The sequence below is a fragment of the Aptenodytes forsteri genome, unplaced genomic scaffold (assembly GCF_000699145.1).
Source record: "Aptenodytes forsteri isolate BGI_AS27 unplaced genomic scaffold, ASM69914v1 Scaffold93, whole genome shotgun sequence".
In the NCBI taxonomy this organism is placed as follows: domain Eukaryota; kingdom Metazoa; phylum Chordata; class Aves; order Sphenisciformes; family Spheniscidae; genus Aptenodytes; species Aptenodytes forsteri.
Genome location: NW_008794665.1, coordinates 6,643,180 through 6,659,832, shown reverse-complemented (window position 1 = coordinate 6,659,832; position 16,653 = coordinate 6,643,180). Strand labels below are relative to the sequence as shown.

Below are 16,653 nucleotides of genomic sequence, written 5' to 3'. Positions count from 1 at the left end.
TGTGCGGATGCTGCAAAGGTTCAAATACAGATCCAATATGTGGAGTCTGGATGTTTTAAGCCAGGGCCTGAACTGAAGGGCTGTCATGCAAAACAAATGTGGTGGTGGTGGAGGAGGGAACAGCTAATAGATGTTTTCCCCTTGCTTGACATCTGTCACCTCCCCCCATGCCAACCCTTCCTCTGTTTATAGCAAACCATTTGCTCCCATTAATTAGAACTGGATTCCTGCCATCTGACCAGCTTTATGCCTGTACAAATGTCAACAGAGCCAGGACTACACAGGTGGGGAGAAGGGCTAGTCAGAGGAGATCTGTTGCATCTGTTTGCAGAGGCATAGATGGGGGAAAATGCCACCCCCCCTTCCAAATCAGGCATGTTAACTACCACAATAATTGAAATGCGGACTGAGAGCCCCAGGATGCCACTTTCCCCATCCCTTTTCAGAGCAGACTGCACTTTAAGCCATCCCCTCCAGTTAAATCTCTTTACCAAAAGTGGTCTGTATGAAGGCTTACATACCAGAAGATAATGGTGCTGTCATTTTTACAAATAATCACAACAGGAGCAGAAAAATAGGAGGAAGATGATTACGCCTGAAAATCCAATGAGGTTCCAATTGCTAATGCAGTGGAAGCTAAAAGGAAGCTGAACCACAATCCCAAGCTGTTCTTGCCAGGCACCGGGCTGGCTTTTCTGCCGTGATTTAGGAGTGTACAGCTGTGTTGCCATGACATTAGAAGGAAATGTGCTTACCCTGGGATGGTTTTCCTTGTGTAAAATACTACAAAGACAAAGTATTTAATGTGCTAGTTGAAGCAAATCCTGAGTGGGAGAAACAGGTTAACCTTGATTAGCTTGGCTGGATTGTAAAAGAAAAAAACCCTGCAAACCCTCTCGTGGCCTCCTCCAGCAGCGAGTGCCGTGTTTCTGCTGGGATTATGAATCAAGAGAGTGGCACTGTTTTTTACACTGAGGATTAAACCCCGTCTTAAAAGGAAGTGGAACAGCAGGCTCTCCCTCCCCCCACTCCTTCATACAATGATTTGAAGTATTTTTTTATGTGACGTGGGAAGGAGGGGGGTTATGTGATGTGCCTCTGTGTACCCCAGAGTATTTTAAGCCTTTTACATCCTGTAAGATGGTGCTCTGAATCTGTTCAGGCAAGGAGGACCTGAATGTCAAGGTAGTGAGTACTCAGACCACTGAATTGATGGCAAAATGGTCTAGGGGAGAAACAGTGGTGCCTTGTTCCTATGTCTGAAAGAAACAGGTGCAGGCTCCAAACCTGGAAGGAAGGCGACCCTTGGAAGTCAAGAATAAGGAGATTTCTAAACTGAAAAGCCTTGGGTATGTTTTATACCATGTTGTAGGAAGTATGTAATTCCCTTCCCCATGGTCTGGCATCTGGGCGTCCCTCCCTTCTGTTCCCCTGTGCAGACAGGGGCCACCAGCACCCCGCTCTGCTGCAGGGTGGCTACAGTGAGCGTGGTGTTTGTCTGGGGCTTGAGTGCCTCATGCTGCAATGAGCAAGTCAACTACACAGCTTCAAGCCTCGGTTTTCTCTGTTGATGGGAAAGTGTAGAAAGGATAGCAGTAGATCTTTAACAGACCTTTTCCTCCTTCTTTCGCACTTTCTTACCCCAGTGCAAGGTTTTTCTTCCCTCTAAACAGAGGATTTTTTTTTTCTTTAAATCAGCAACACTTTCTATGCTAACTTCATGCACATCAGTTATTCCCTTTGCTGGTTAGAGGTGAGGCAAGTAAAACACGGAGCTGACTGACTTATTTGTAAGTTCTGCAAGAGTCAGTCCTAGTACAATATTTGCCCTAATTAAGCTAACTTAGGGAATCATTTACAGGTCGAAGTAAAGGGACCCACTTAATACATAAACTTAGTTGAAAAACGAAATGTCTCACACAGAGTGATGGAAGGAGAGCTATCACTGTAGCTCATGGGGTGGTGGGGGTAAAATCGTCAGTCCTCTGAGACAAAATGGTCATTTACTGAGTGCCTCAAAATTATTAGTTGGACCTGCATTAGGTAAACATAGTTAAGTGTAACAGAAACTTGACAGATGCATGTTTTTCAGAAAAAAAAAAAAGTCACTGTGTCAGTTAAATAGCAGAGTATTAATTTACTGTTGAGATGATATCTACCAATTCTAATCTCGGTGCTGCTGAACTATCGGCAACCTTCAGTGAGTTCGGCATGACACTTGTCACGCAAGTGCAGAAGTAACGGAGAGCGCTGCCTTGCAGCTCTGCCGGCAGGCACGGTGCCGTGCTCTTCTGAACAGCCTACGGGCAAGAGAATGTGCGTTTCTATAAGCTGTTTTGCAACTAGGTGTAAACCACAGGCTTCACATTTACATCCAAGGTCTTGTTCCCCTGCTTTGAGTTTTACTTGAGTGAAAAGATTTGAGTTTTTTTTTTTTTTTTAAATATTTCCTAATTCATATTTGAAAGTAGTGGTGAAAATGTGCATACGGAGAAACCACCATTACCCACCACTTCTTAATCCCTGCCTTCTTCTGTAAGGTGCTTTACTTCTCCAAAAGAAATCCTTTTGTTTAAGTGGTTTTTTTTTTCCTTTTCTCCACTCTTCCATGCTGGATACTTTTCTGTATCCTTGAGCACGATCACCTGTTGCTCTTAAATTTTGCCTGGGGTTTGTTCACCCTGGCTTGGCTTGTCATCACAGGCTTTTCAGTCATTCCCATAAAAAAGCTGCATTGTCCTCTCTGAGATGTCAAAAGGCAGAAAACGACAGAACAGATGGGTAAGAGAAGAGGAAAGGCGAGGCAGAAGCTACCTCTGGGAGCTGGATGCTCAGCTGGGCACCCCCAGTTGTAACTAACTTATCAGGGCTAGCAGCCTGTGGTTTGGGTAGCGATGGTAAGTAAGTGGTGCCTTGGTCACAGCCACCCGAGGCACACGAGCAATCTGCCCTTGTCTCGGGGAGAGCCCGCGTTTGTGGGAGAAGCACGGTCGGCAGGTATGGTTTGACTTCCCAGTGGCCTTGGCTGGGGGCGCGTTGTGCCAATGTTAGCAGCGCCTCTGAAGCGAGATCCGTCGAAGTGCACTGAAGAGAGAGCCGCTTACGTTAAAAGGCGGCCGGTGGGAATGTTCATTAATGGCAGGATTTTTTTCTGGGGAAGGCTAAAGGGGTGATAGACCTTTGTTAAAGCGAGTGCATCTGTCGGTTCCAGCTGTCTAATGCATTAAAGTGCACCTGCGCACAGAAAAGAGCAACACTTGGCTGCTGCAGTGTGCTAGCCTGCCTCAAGACATTCCTGTCTGGGAATATCCTGAGAGCCAGGGGTGAACATTACAGATTTTTTGAGTTTCAAATCACTGCTTGCCCAAGACACTTAGCTATATGAATGTACGGAGTAGGGGGGCATTCCCGAGGTGCGTGGCATTGATGGATGGGGTAACCAGGGCTAACAACAAACTCGGGGTCTTAAAAGAGAAAGCTTGAGAAGCTTTCAAGTACCAATTGTCGCAGAAACATTTTGCAGCCGTGGAGAGAGCAATTCCTGTCTCTTCCCACAGAAGAGAATATTTCAGGATTCGGTCCTGATATCCCTTGAAGTTAAAAGAAGGGACCACAAAAACAAGCTTTTATCTGGTGCCTGCAAGAATGTCTGTCCTGGTATTGATTCAGACACACTTTCTTATTGCTTCTGCTTTTCTCTAGATTATGTGTGATTTAGATTATACATGAGGTTTTAGGCTTTTATAATTTTGTTTTTTTCTTAATCATAGAATCGTTTAGGTTGGAAAAGACCTTTAAGATCATTGAGTCCAACCGTTAACCTAGCACTGCCAAATCCACCACTAAACCATGTCCCTCAGCACCACAGCTACATGTCTTTTAAATACCTCCAGGGATGGGGACTCAACCACTTCCCTGAGCAGCCTCTTCCAGTGCTTGACAGCCCTTTCGGTGAAGAAATTTTTCCTAATATCCAATCTAAACCTCCCTTGGTGCAATAATACCATCCGTTGGATCATCCCACCATTTGGGAGTAATTTGAAGCCAACTGGAAAATGCATAAACAGGTAGAGATAAATACCCCCAACAAACCAATGAAGCCCTAGAGTCTCCCCCTTGTCCTGCCTCTGCCAGGTATGCATTTGTGGCTGTTACTCGAGCAGTGAGGAAATTCCAGCAGCGAACATGCCATATTCATCTGTGTCCACAAACACCAGTAGGAAACCAGCAGTGATGCTCTACACCCTCTTCTGCCCATGAAAATGCCTCCCTCCTTCACTGCAAACACAGGTTTTATGGAGCAGTAGCCTGGGCTAGGTAGCTAGCGTCCCAGGCCATTAGAAGCAAGAGTCAAAGCAGAACTAGGAATAAATGTGATGTCTAGATCTCCTGTTTTGAAGTCCCTAGTGATGCATTTCATTTGAGTGTGATGCTTGAGTCAGGGAAGATGGAGGTGGGCTAAACCCGTGTGGGTGCGTGGGCCTGCTTCATTGAAAAGTTTGGGTTGTCCTGGTATGTCAGTCGATGCATTAAATTTCTAAGCTGCTGCAGTACGCAACTTCCTCTGTTTCCCATAACACAGTTTTAGATTTAAGTTCCCCAGGCTAGCAGTTTCCTCGGCCCTATAAGCGTTGTCCGGTTCCCCTGGGGCTCTTGACCCGTGGCTGGTACTAGGGGCCACGTTTCACTGCTCTGGCTTTGTTGTTAGCGGATAAAAATGAGAGGGAAAGACAAGTTTCCGCAAGACAGACTTAGAGTGCATTAAATAAATATAAATTTTATTAAAAACACCCACATCTCAGCGTTATCAGGAATGATATAATAATAAACAGCTTTCAAATAACCTGCATTACATTACAATACTTACAGTATTTATAACCATCCTCAGATTCTTTATAGACATACCAAACATTTCATGAAAATGAATAAGACAAGTTTCCGCAAGACAGACTTAGAGTGCATTAAATAAATATAAATTTTATTAAAAACACCCACATCTCAGCGTTATCAGGAATGATATAATAATAAACAGCTTTCAAATAACCTGCATTACATTACAATACTTACAGTATTTATAACCATCCTCAGATTCTTTATAGACATACCAAACATTTCATGAAAATGAATGAAACTAAAGTAAAAAAAAAAAAAAAAAAATAAAAAAAAAATAAAAAACAGCTTTCAAATAACCTGCATTACATTACAATACCTACAGTATTTATAAAAAAAAAAAAAAAAAAAAAAAAGTAGAACATAAGCATAGAAAATGCACACAGAAGTTCATTACCTTAGTGTCAAACTGCTAAAGTTTCCTACACAAGTTAACCACTAGCTTTAGAAGTGAACTTTATACCACTGTGCGTCAATCAAGATGAAAAATTCATTCAAGTAAAGTTGACACCACTCAGAAGCATCTTCAAGTATGGCTATAGTCAACCTGATAATCCTATACAAGCAATTTTATGTCTGCTTTGTCATTCGTTCCAACTGAGGCAGGGTTCTGTACACCGAAAATTACAGTTTGGGTATTTACAATACAAAACTGATTCACCAACTAAGCTTCCTGCTCCTGCTGCCAGCAGTTTGGCAAATGACGGTGCACGGCATATTAACCAGACATCTACAGTGGATTACATGAATAATATAGGACTTAAAAAAAATAATCACCGAAAGATGAAGATTTATAATGATTTAATTAATCTGACATATAACCATCATTAATTTTTTTTTTTAAAAAGGCGAAACTTTTGTTTCAATGCAGTGGGTAAAGTCACAGACTGAGATTTAAAAAACAAAATTGCCATTAATAAATATTTGACCATTAAACCCAAAGGCCTCCGTTGATTTACTCGAGTTAGGTTGTGATTCTGTTAGATAAAATTTCTTTTGACCAAACTTAATCTTACAGTATATTGCACAAGATATATCTGGGACGTGGAGGTTTACATGTTTAGGGAAGCCCTTGTACAGACTGTACCTTTTTATATTTTATTTTATTCATTACAGTATCCAAGAAGCCTTGTTTAGAGAGTGACTTGAACAACTCTAGCAAACAGTCACTTGCCAAACCCCTGCCTTACGTTTTTCCCTTTAATCAGCTCAGTGCATTCTACTTTCTTTTTGTTTATTCATCTGAAACAGGCAAAACATTCTAAATCTCTTAAATGCTTTCATTACAATAAAAAGAGCTAACAAATTTACAAAATTAGTTTTAGTTACATCAATACATGTACAAGAAAAATTAGAGAAGGGATTCAAAAGAAAAGCATTAAATCCCTGAAAAAAAACCCAAAACAAAACAAAAAAACCCAAGAATAATATATTTAACCTACAACAGCTTTACATACACACAGGTGACACGTTGGCATAGGAGAACATGAGCTGAAATATCCCTGAATTTTTAGAACAAAAAAAAAAAAAGAAAAAAAAAGTTGAAGTTCAAGTTATACTTGCTAAAATGTCAAGTATTGAGAGAGTTTTTTTTTGTTTTGTTTTTTTTTGTTTGTTTTTTTCAAAGGCTATTGGGGGAAAAAGATGGTATACAATATATAAACTTTCACACTCAGTTCAATATCCTATTGCCAAACTAGTGTTGAGGTATATGACAAGTAGGAACATCACTCAAACCTTTTAATGTATTTTTAGCTCACATTATGATATATTTGTAGCAGGCTGAGTAGCACCATGATGTGAATTCAGCTCAAAACCCAAATATATATAGATTTAATATTTTTACAGTACTAAAATACTAAAGCATTGCGTTAAAAAAAGTTTTGTTTACAATTTAATTTACTATACAACTCTCCTGCTTTTTTTTTAATAGAAATTAACGATTTAAAACCACCACAGCAAGCCAGCTGCCTATTTTTTTTTTTCTATTTAATCAACGGAATCACACAGAACTAACCCTGTTTCATTCATCTTGTGTAGGCATCGGTCTGCTCAATCTTCCTGGGAAAGAGGACACTTGCACCGAGAAATGACTTACACCACAATGTACATAATTATCAACACAAAAGCAATCTGCCATTCAATATTTGAAGAGCATACAGATCTTTAAAAACAGCAGAAGCCCAAGCTAGCTAGTTGTAGTCTGTCGCATGCTGCTAATTATTACTTGTGGTTAATATAAAATTCTTTCCTTAAAACTGTACATATTTGAGCAATGAACTTGTCATAATAATTGTAGAAAACAGTTTACAGTATAGCTGTGAGATGAGCACCAGAAAAACATGTGTTTTGTGTACTAAAGTATTCCCTTATATCCAGTAAGCCCCATTTTTACCGTAACTGACTGTATTAAAAATGGATATGTAGCCCACTAGCAGATGCACGGCTAAAACAAAAGTATTTAAAAGCTTTTTTAGTTTAAAAAAATTATCTTTGCATTTTAAAATCAAAGTAAACTCTTTTTTTTTTTTAATGTCTTAGTACCTTAGCATTGTTCAAGTTGCCAAGCTTAGGTAGACAAAGTGCTTTTGAAACACTATTTAAAAAAAAATATCTCTCTATATATTTTATTGTCCTTTTCTAGGACTTGACTGGATGAGCAAAATCCAGAGGTCTTTGTAATTCCCATATGTTAAAAAGTAAGCTTATTTTAACACCAGGTAAATTCAATACATACATGAATGAAAAGGTCCTCCCTGTTGTTGAAGACCATTTGACTACATCATTGACATTTTGTTATAAAGGCATTAAATGTTTGACTGTTAAAATAAAGACACCATTCTCTTAGATAGCACCATGGTTTTAGAATATCCAAACAAATTCAGTGTTTTGCTGTCTATTCATTATGTTTTATACTTATCTACTTTGTTAAATAAAATCAAGAGACTAATAAGATTACAGTAAAAACTGCATGTTAAAAAGCCATAATTCCAGTATTTCAGTACATCATAGATTCAGCACCAGATGTTATTTTAAGATTCCTGCAGTTGTAATACTACAGCATTATTTTTTCAGGGTTTTTTTTTGCTCCTGTTCCATGACTATGCAAACTTGATGACATTAAAAGTGGCCACAGATGTGCAAAACTGTAAGGAAAAAAAAATCCATTTGCAGATTATCTCTCTCTGTAACGGAGCCAGTGTTTTCAGATGTAAATTGTGAAACACTTTTGTGTTTTGTTTTTGTTTTTGCATAGGATGCTTTGGTCTTGTTTCCTACGTGCCATCTGTGACCACTTAAAAATCAGTGGAAAATAAGTGCGCTAGTGAGATTACCTCCTTTTGCTGGTGTGCTGAGGCTTTTTCCACCGATGAGTTTTGTAAAAACACTGTTTTCTTCTCCACCCTTGCCTTCCCCAAAACCTAAAGAAGAACTACCCTACTGACAAGGTGTTTTTTCAAATGAGGTAACGAACAAAGGTGTGATGTTAGATATATCGGTTGTAAGGCCCTGTAACCCGTGTAAAGGCATATGGAGATGTAGTTACTGTGGAGTCTGTGGTGACCGACAGTGTCCTTTGTGCAAGAGACTTGATGAAGCGCACGTACGTTGGCTCTGAGGGTTCGTGTGGCTCAGCAGGCTCCCGCTTTGCTTTTTTGCCGTAAGATTTCTGAGGCACGTAGTCTGGACCGTACTTTTCACATTCCTCTTCTTTCTCTCTTGCCTTCTCAGCCATCTTTGCCTCCCACAGAGCCAGACCGTGTTTTGGCTCATTCATACTCTTGTGCTGGTAAAAGACAAGGGATATTCTGGTGGGATGGTTCCTGTTGGGATTTTTTAAGGGAGTCGTTGCGTGGAGCTCTCGTTTTGCGCACTCTATGAGAATTGACCCATGAGATGGAGCAACTGCCACTCCTCCAATTTCTGGATCCAGAAAGCTCTGCTCACTATCTGACCAGACTTCATCAGGATCCTCTGCTTTTTCTGGATTCAGCACATCAGTTTTATCTAAACCACCCTGGGGAGTAGTCCTATCATGGTTTTGACCTGGAAGCATGTTAGACAAACCATTAACTGCATGTGAAATCATTTCACTATCCTTATTTTGGAGATGCAGTGAATTAGGAGGACCACTAAACATACTTGGAGCAGAATGGTAGTCATGTGCTAAATGTGGAGGGGGTTGCACATGATGATGTTCACTGGTTTTACTCATGGAGGCATAATCCATGCTCGGATTACTCAGATTAGATTTTAACCTTGAGGCAACCTCCATAAAATGGCCGTCAGCCTCATGGGTGGAGTAAGCGGAAAAAGACCCCACATGGTGTACATTTGGTCTAATGGTGCAATTACTGAAGGAGTCTACCTGCATATTTTGGTTTCCATAATTCAAGTACTTGGGACCAAAACTCTGGTTATTCCCAAACCTATGCTGGTATAATGTTTGAATGGGTGGTAGACTTAGTTTAGACATATGGTCTTGGCTCTGGCAACTATACAAGTCCATGTGCTGATGCTGGGAAGGGTAGGAGCCCAAGTAAGAGGGGCAGTTGTCCATAGGTATGTTTCCATTGCATTGGTAGGGTGGATATTGGTTATTTTGACTTAATGATCCTGAATAAGGGTTCATGGGACTGGAAGAATTCAAATAAGACCCCGCAGGCTGCGATGAGGTTGTATAGAGGTTCAGGGGACTGGACCCTCCATAGGGATCTGAAGTGTATGAAGAGCTTGGATAAGCATTGGCTGGGTTAGGCAACCTTACATAGAGATTTGCAGAACCTGAACCCGAGTAAGAGTTAATAGGATTTGACTGAGGGTTGTTAGGGAGAGTGCGCTGTGGATGTTGCTGCTGCTGTTGTTGTTGTGTGGCTGGTCCTGAAAGACGTAAAAGATCTGTAGATGTGAAAAGAAAAAAAAACCACACAACAAACAAGCTTTTTTAAAAAAAAAACAAACCAACACCCAACAAACTACATACTTTATAGACTTTTCATGATACATATCTATGAAATTTCTAAGAAAGTATATCATATGATACGTTAACAGAGGTTCCCTTTCTCCTTTCTCAAATACCATGCTTTAAGGAGCTGAATAAATACTAAGGCTACTCATCCTTTTTGGCATGTATCCAGTGAGATCAGATGCTAGTGGCAATGGGGAAAAAGAGGACAGTGCAATCTGTTCAGTCACATGCACAAAATCCAAAGAGTTGAATCATCATTTAAGTAGCCCATGAAATGGAGCATCAAAGTGCTCCCAAACAGCCGTGCACAAGGTGACCTTCTTTTCCCCAAGAATAAATAATTCTTCTCATCTATATTAATAGAACTGTCTCAAAAAAATGTCCCTAGCTTTATGTAAAAAACCAACGGTGACATTCACTGATAGAACAGTTCAGTAACAGGTGAGATTAACTGAAGACATAAGAGCAAAAACATCATTCATTAAAGTGAAATGGCATTGTTTAATGGTTACAACCCTAGCCTGGGTCATGGGACAGCTGACTTCTATTCATAGGTATTTCAGTGACCTTCTGAGTGGCCTTGGATGTATTGCTTTTTCCCTCTCTGAGAAAGTTGCTGTAACAATAAAATAGTCATGATGAACTCCTTTGCTCAGGACTCTCAAATTTACTGATGAAAACTGCCAGGGATTGTTAAGTGGATTTTTAAACTCTTACTCCACTATGGAAGAACCTGCTTTGCTTTTGGTCTTGAGGCAGAGAGTATAAATAGTGGTAAAGAGGTTAGGCTTGAATCCCCTCAAGTTAGGAGGTTCTCTGTAACAGTGGCAGACAGTGAGTGATGTGTAGGTCATTCTTTCTTTGGCAGCAGCATCACACACTTCTCTTCACAGCTTCTAGCACTACTAGTCTTTTAAAAGTACTTTACGATACGCTGGATGGCAAGCAGAGTTTGCAAAAGCACCAGATTTCTACAGGTGCTAACTATCCAACAATAAAGGATTTCTCATACAACTTTTTTTTTTTTTTGCTTCTCCACAGTTAACCACAATTTGGCACTCTAGTATTTATAAATACACAGTATTGATATTTACTTTCAAGAATTCTCTTTCCTTTTTACTTTAAACTGTTCTTGGGCTGAGAATAATGGTTTTCTTGAGACTTATTGTAAATGGCCCTGATTTCTAGGAAGCTTACCGCTGTTGATAAAGATCCCGACCAGATTCATGTGTTTACCTGCTAGCTGCTTTGCATGACCTGCCGCCTCAGAGTTGCCTTGCTTGTTGCGTGCTGCAGCAGACTTATCTCTTTCAGCTTTGCTAGACCCATTCTCCAAGGAGGAAAGCTTTTCTGCAGCTGCTTTCTTTGCTTCTAGCTTCCTTTGCCGACACGTCTTAACGGGCTCTGCTAACATCCTTACTTTTCGGCGAAAGGAGGTAAGGACCTGGATACTGCCATTCCTCTTCTTCTCCTCCTGGCCTTCAGTGCTTCCGAACTCATCCACATCAGAGACTTTGTATAACGGGAGCACGTGGAGCTGCTCGTCTTCTGGTGTTTGGCCAATTTCACGATTGTCTTCTCTAGTTAGTGTGCAAACCTGTCGGAAAGGTGTGTTAGAGTAACTCTCTCAAACCAGTCTGAGATGAAGAGATCTGAAATACTAGCCTGTGAATTTTACCTTGCCCTGCCACTGTCGGCGTTGGCATCTGGCAAGCTATTTGTAAACTGTAAGTTTCTGTGCGATTTATGCATATTACAACAAGCCTGCAATTTCATTTCTTCCATTGCTCTGTTGGACAGTGTTAATGGAAACAGAAAGTATATATGTCTCTTTCTTGTGCTGAAATGAACAATATAGTTAGGGATTACCCTAACGTGAAATAAACTGTGTGATCCATTGTACCGTGGCCAGAGAACTAAAACAGTGGAACCTGGCACTTTGTACTCACCTGAAGATTTTTTCAATATAATACATTAGCTAGCTACCTATTAGAAATAGTGTGCAATATAACATATCGCCACTGTATTTCACACCCCCTTACAATGGCAACTTCCAGTACTTCGCAAAGGAGCAAGTCACTGTAATGTTAATAATGAGATTTAAGGAAGTTACTGTTGTGTCATGCAGCATGCTCATTGTGTTAGCTCCAGCTAAAACATACTGGGAGCATCTCAGTGGAAAAAAAGATGCTGATACAGACATATTCTGCAGCAAAATCTTTGCATCAGCCAGTTTGAGGAAGAAAGCTCAGCTAGAAATATATATTGTATTGGTGGTGGTTGACTTGTCAATTAAGTCAGACCCTGGAAACAGGAGAAATTGAGTTGGTTTTAAAAAAGTAGATATTATCTTTGGTTGTAATAAGAGCTGCACTGTGAATCTAGGTAGTTGCTTCAAATTACAACCATGATGATTATTCAGAGCTGAAGATTATTCTTTCTCATGTTTACCCCAACCGCATTGTCACAGAGAGAGTAAGCAGGGAACAGAAATAATCCAATACACATTGAAAACCAGCTTGTTTTTCTGGTATCTTGTACAGAACCTTTGCTGTACATGCTAGAGATCAGAACTGAAGAGAGTAAAGGGCGCATGTACAATACAAAGGATGGCAAGGCTTGCAGACTTTCTGCTCATCCCAAGCAGGAATGAAATCCACAACTTTCAAAACTCTCTTGGAAAGAAGTTATTTGTTTCCATTTTTATTTTATTAGAACATAAAATCCAAAGTTGCTAGAAAAAAAGTGTTTCAAGAGGACAAATATAAACCATTTTGTGACAGGAATGCTGAAACAGGCATTTCAGCCCTGCTGGGACCTTCTTTCCATTGTCTCCACAGCTTCTCTTTTACCATTTCTATATTAAACCTTTCGTTAATACACCATAAGTCTCATTCATTTGAATGAAAAATTATGTAGGGGGTAATAAGTTAGCTCAATTACCGCTTAATGTTTCTTTTTGTAGCAATCGGTGTTACGCAAGTTTATATTTAAACAGACGGGAGATAATGAATTAATTATATATGTGAAATTAGTGCTGGAGTAAGAAGGCTACATGCATCACAGACTTACCAGTGTACTCCCGTTCTGCATATTGTGCAAGTCTCTATGAGCATGAGCGCAAAAATCCAGGCAGGCAGTGACCCCTGAGAATGGGCGACCTTCTTTTAAACCCAGGCGACACTCAGGTGCTCTGTGTTCATACTCGATCTGGAAAGAGATGACAGGTATCACTGCAACCGAGCTGGATGCTCCAGTACACAGAATTAGCACTGAATGCTCTGCCGTGACAACATGCAAGTCTCCTAACATCTTGGAGGTGGCAACATACAGATCTTGAAGGCAAATAAAATCAAGCAATTTGATGGCAATTTTGTACCTGTACTTCATTCCTTGCTGCTTTGTTCCCTGTTACCTTCTGTCTCTGGCGTGATTGTGAAAATGGCCAATAATACTTTTCCTTGCGTATTACTTTTGATTCTCTGCCAGTGGTTGGTGTTTTTACATGACAAATGCAGCGCATGGTTTCAGCGTCTGGCACTGTAATAGTGATATGTTTGTGTAGACTGGAAATATACCAAGCTATAAAGGGAAAATGGCTTTAGAAAACTGACTTCATAATGACTTCATGAAAAATAATAATTTGCTTTTTGATTTGTAATATTTTGGCACGTTAAACATGTATTTCATTAGCTTAAGTACAACTCTAACCCCTGACCAAAAAGAGAGATAAGTCAGTCGAGACAGTACTTTCTACCCATGCACTCATTATTAAGGAGCTTCACAAAGAGTTGATAATGCAACAATAAATCTTACACAAAAAGAAAGGATTTTGTAATGGAAGATGAAGCCTGAAATAAATGAGTTTCATATTTTATTTAGAAAACTAAAAATGAAACCATGCTTGTAAAATGCTTTGCTGAAATTCCCGAACCTTTCAAGTGAATGCAAAAAAATCTGCACTTAATGGAACTTAATGGATCCCATTTTAAGTTGAGGTGAAATTAGAAGTTTTGCGAAGTCTTGAACCAAGATCACTAAAAACATGTCTGCTCACAGTTTGCTCACAGACCTTTATTTTAAAAATTTGGAGTATTTACTTCTCTGGAATCTGAAAATAAAAGCAGAACAAAATTTGAAACATGTAAACTTCTCTGGAATTAAACGAGAGTGGTCTGAAACGTTAGCCAGACTATAATTGTCTGATTAAAGTATACTGGTGCAACTGTTCTCTGAGATGTTCTGTTGCGTTCAGTTGGAAAAACAGACTCTTTCCACTTCTAGATTTTGATCCAGTAGCAATCCAGACTTGGATTAAAATAAATCTCGGAATTTGGAATTTCTTTTCAGGATTCAAAGAGGGATAGGTTTTAGGGCTTTTTGGTTTTAGAACCTTTTACAATACCATACAAATTAGGCCTCGATCATCTATCTTTAAAGCCACTGACAGTAGCTTGATCAGGGTTTCCCCACAAATACAAGGTCTGCATGAAATTCCTGAAATAGGCCAAGGTACACACATGCCTTATTACACAAGGTAAAAACTGAAACGTGTAAAAGCATGTATTTTCAACAAGTGTCAGGCAGGACCACGGCTTACATGGAGAAAAGTTCTTTTGCAAATTTTTGCGGGAAAAGAAAAGCAGCCCAAGCAAAGAAACATTTTATTGTTCACCACCCCCTCATTGTTGCTTCTTCCTCCTCCTTTCTTCTCTTGCAGAATGTCTCTCAGATACTTGGACAGATAACCACAGCTAGTGGGCACACAGCCACAGTTTCCTCCATAATGAGTCTCCAAACATTATCTGATCAGGTAAGTGAAATTGGGTAAGTCTGTACTGAATCTGCTTACCCTGTCTAGTTGCTGCTAAATATGCAGTAAGGGAGTGAGTTTTACAGCAAATAAAAATGGACAATTTTGTGTTAGTTTAGTGTTTCCATTACAGTTGAAAATGTTGAAACTCTGTCTTGTGCTGGTTGCTGCAGCATAATGCTGTCAACAGGAAAGAAAGATGTCATATTTTGCAGTGATGCTGATAGTTTGGAGACTGTAAGTTCTGTGAATGTTTGTAATGGTAGTGAATCTGAGCAACGAATATGAAGGCCAACAGCTATGTGTTTGCAAGGGGTATGCTGTCAAATTTTGATGCAAATACCTGAAAGACGTTTGGTAAAGGAATGCAGATGAGAGACAGCCACAACTGGGAACCTCATAAAAGCTTTGAATGTGCTAGTATCTGTGAACACTGCTTCACAGAAAATATGCACTCACGATCTCCTCATGCAAGAAGGCTGGTGCAGGCACTTGTGTGCATATGTGGGACTGAGCGTGTTCAAATATGAAACTTCGCTTGAAAAGCATGTTTGTAATGGCTATTTTGGTGAAAACTAAATTCATCTGCCACTTGAGAGAGCAGAACTGAAACTGTGGCTTCAGGACTCGAGTGCAGTATGATACACTGCCTTCTGACACTGTTGCCAATCTCACACCATCTTCATGGCTGTTTTGCTAGTTTAGCTGGTGAATCATGTTAAATCCAGAAATTTGTGTTGTAGAGCTGAAGAGTTCTGCTCAAGCGTGAAGTAATTTTATTGTGTTGATGTAGGTGAAAAGATTAGTTCTATTTAGTGGACCAAATTCTGCTTGTTTTACTTTTGAAAGAATTTTAAGTGGACTTATTCATTTCCATTCATCTTTACCCCCCAAGTGCTAGCACAAAATGTACGTCATGGTTTGGCGCAAGGTTGAAGCAGTGGGAAGTGTGGTAAAAAACAGGTTATTTCCATGACTGCTCTGATTCCTTTTTTCCCCAGCATACCTGGTTGTTATATGCATCAGGTGCAAGCTTCTTGTAGGTAGGTGCCATCAGGGTTGACAGATTCTGCAAATTGGATTCTAGTTTTTCTTCCTGTAAGGAGATGAAATAGAGTTCAGTGACATTTCCATACTGTATGTATGGGATCTAAGAAGTTAGGGTCTTTACGCAATTATGTTTACACTGATAGTTGTGTAAAGGCCTAGACCATTGTCATTCTTGTTTAGACAATAACTGTTGTGAATCTCCTTTTAATTTTATTGTTTTACAGCCTTTAAAGTAATGAAGTAGTAAAGTAGTGTAGTGTGATCCTTGCAAGAAGACATCACATACTATAATCTTAATTTGGTTTATGTTAAAAAGAATCACATTCTTCAACATGGAGATGTTTTAGATCCAAGCATGATGACCCTCATTATTTTCCCTATTGGAGTTTTGGGAAAATAATACTCTTCAGAAAGCTTGAGAGAAATAATATCAGAATGGTCCCTCAAGTAAATCTGGCTAATTTAAGGGTTTTGCACATTGCAATGACAGCACTTTAACACACTGAAATATCTTTTCATGCAGCAGTTTAAAATAATTTAAATACTTCAGACTTCAAAAAGTTCCCAGTTCTTAAGCAATGAAGAATTGTGGACGTGTCCAGTAGTTACTGATATGGAAGTAGGAATGACCACACTTCTTTTTTTCTATAAGGAGAGGTACACACTCTCAAAATGAAGGGCTCTCTAAAAATGAAGTACTCTAATAACATACTCCAGAGCTGTTCCCCATCCTCTCAGGATGAGAATCCCAAATTCAAAAGGGAAGTGATCGTGCCCCTGTACTCGGCACTGGTGAGGCCGCACCTCGAATACTGTGTTCAGTTTTGGGCCCCTCACTGCAAGAAGGACATCGAGGTGCTGGAGCGTGTCCAGAGAAGGGCAACGAGGCTGGTGAGGGGTCTGGAGAACAAGTCTTATGAGGAGGGGCTGA

The 16,653-nt window shown here is 39.9% G+C and overlaps 1 protein-coding gene across 1 annotated transcript in view; it reads right to left on the bottom strand.

Moving 5' to 3' along the window:
* Nucleotides 1-6,517: 6,517 nt before the first annotated feature.
* Nucleotides 6,518-16,653, bottom strand: part of TET2 (tet methylcytosine dioxygenase 2) — a 24,654-nt gene continuing 14,518 nt past the window's right edge. The window contains exons 6-9 of the mRNA XM_009273562.2: nucleotides 15,679-15,768; nucleotides 12,932-13,069; nucleotides 11,096-11,456; nucleotides 6,518-9,789 (exon numbers count right to left, since the gene is read on the bottom strand). Coding sequence (XP_009271837.1) covers nucleotides 8,378-9,789; nucleotides 11,096-11,456; nucleotides 12,932-13,069; nucleotides 15,679-15,768 — 2,001 coding nt within the window. The 3' untranslated portion in view covers nucleotides 6,518-8,377. The remainder of the gene's footprint in view (nucleotides 9,790-11,095; nucleotides 11,457-12,931; nucleotides 13,070-15,678; nucleotides 15,769-16,653) is intronic.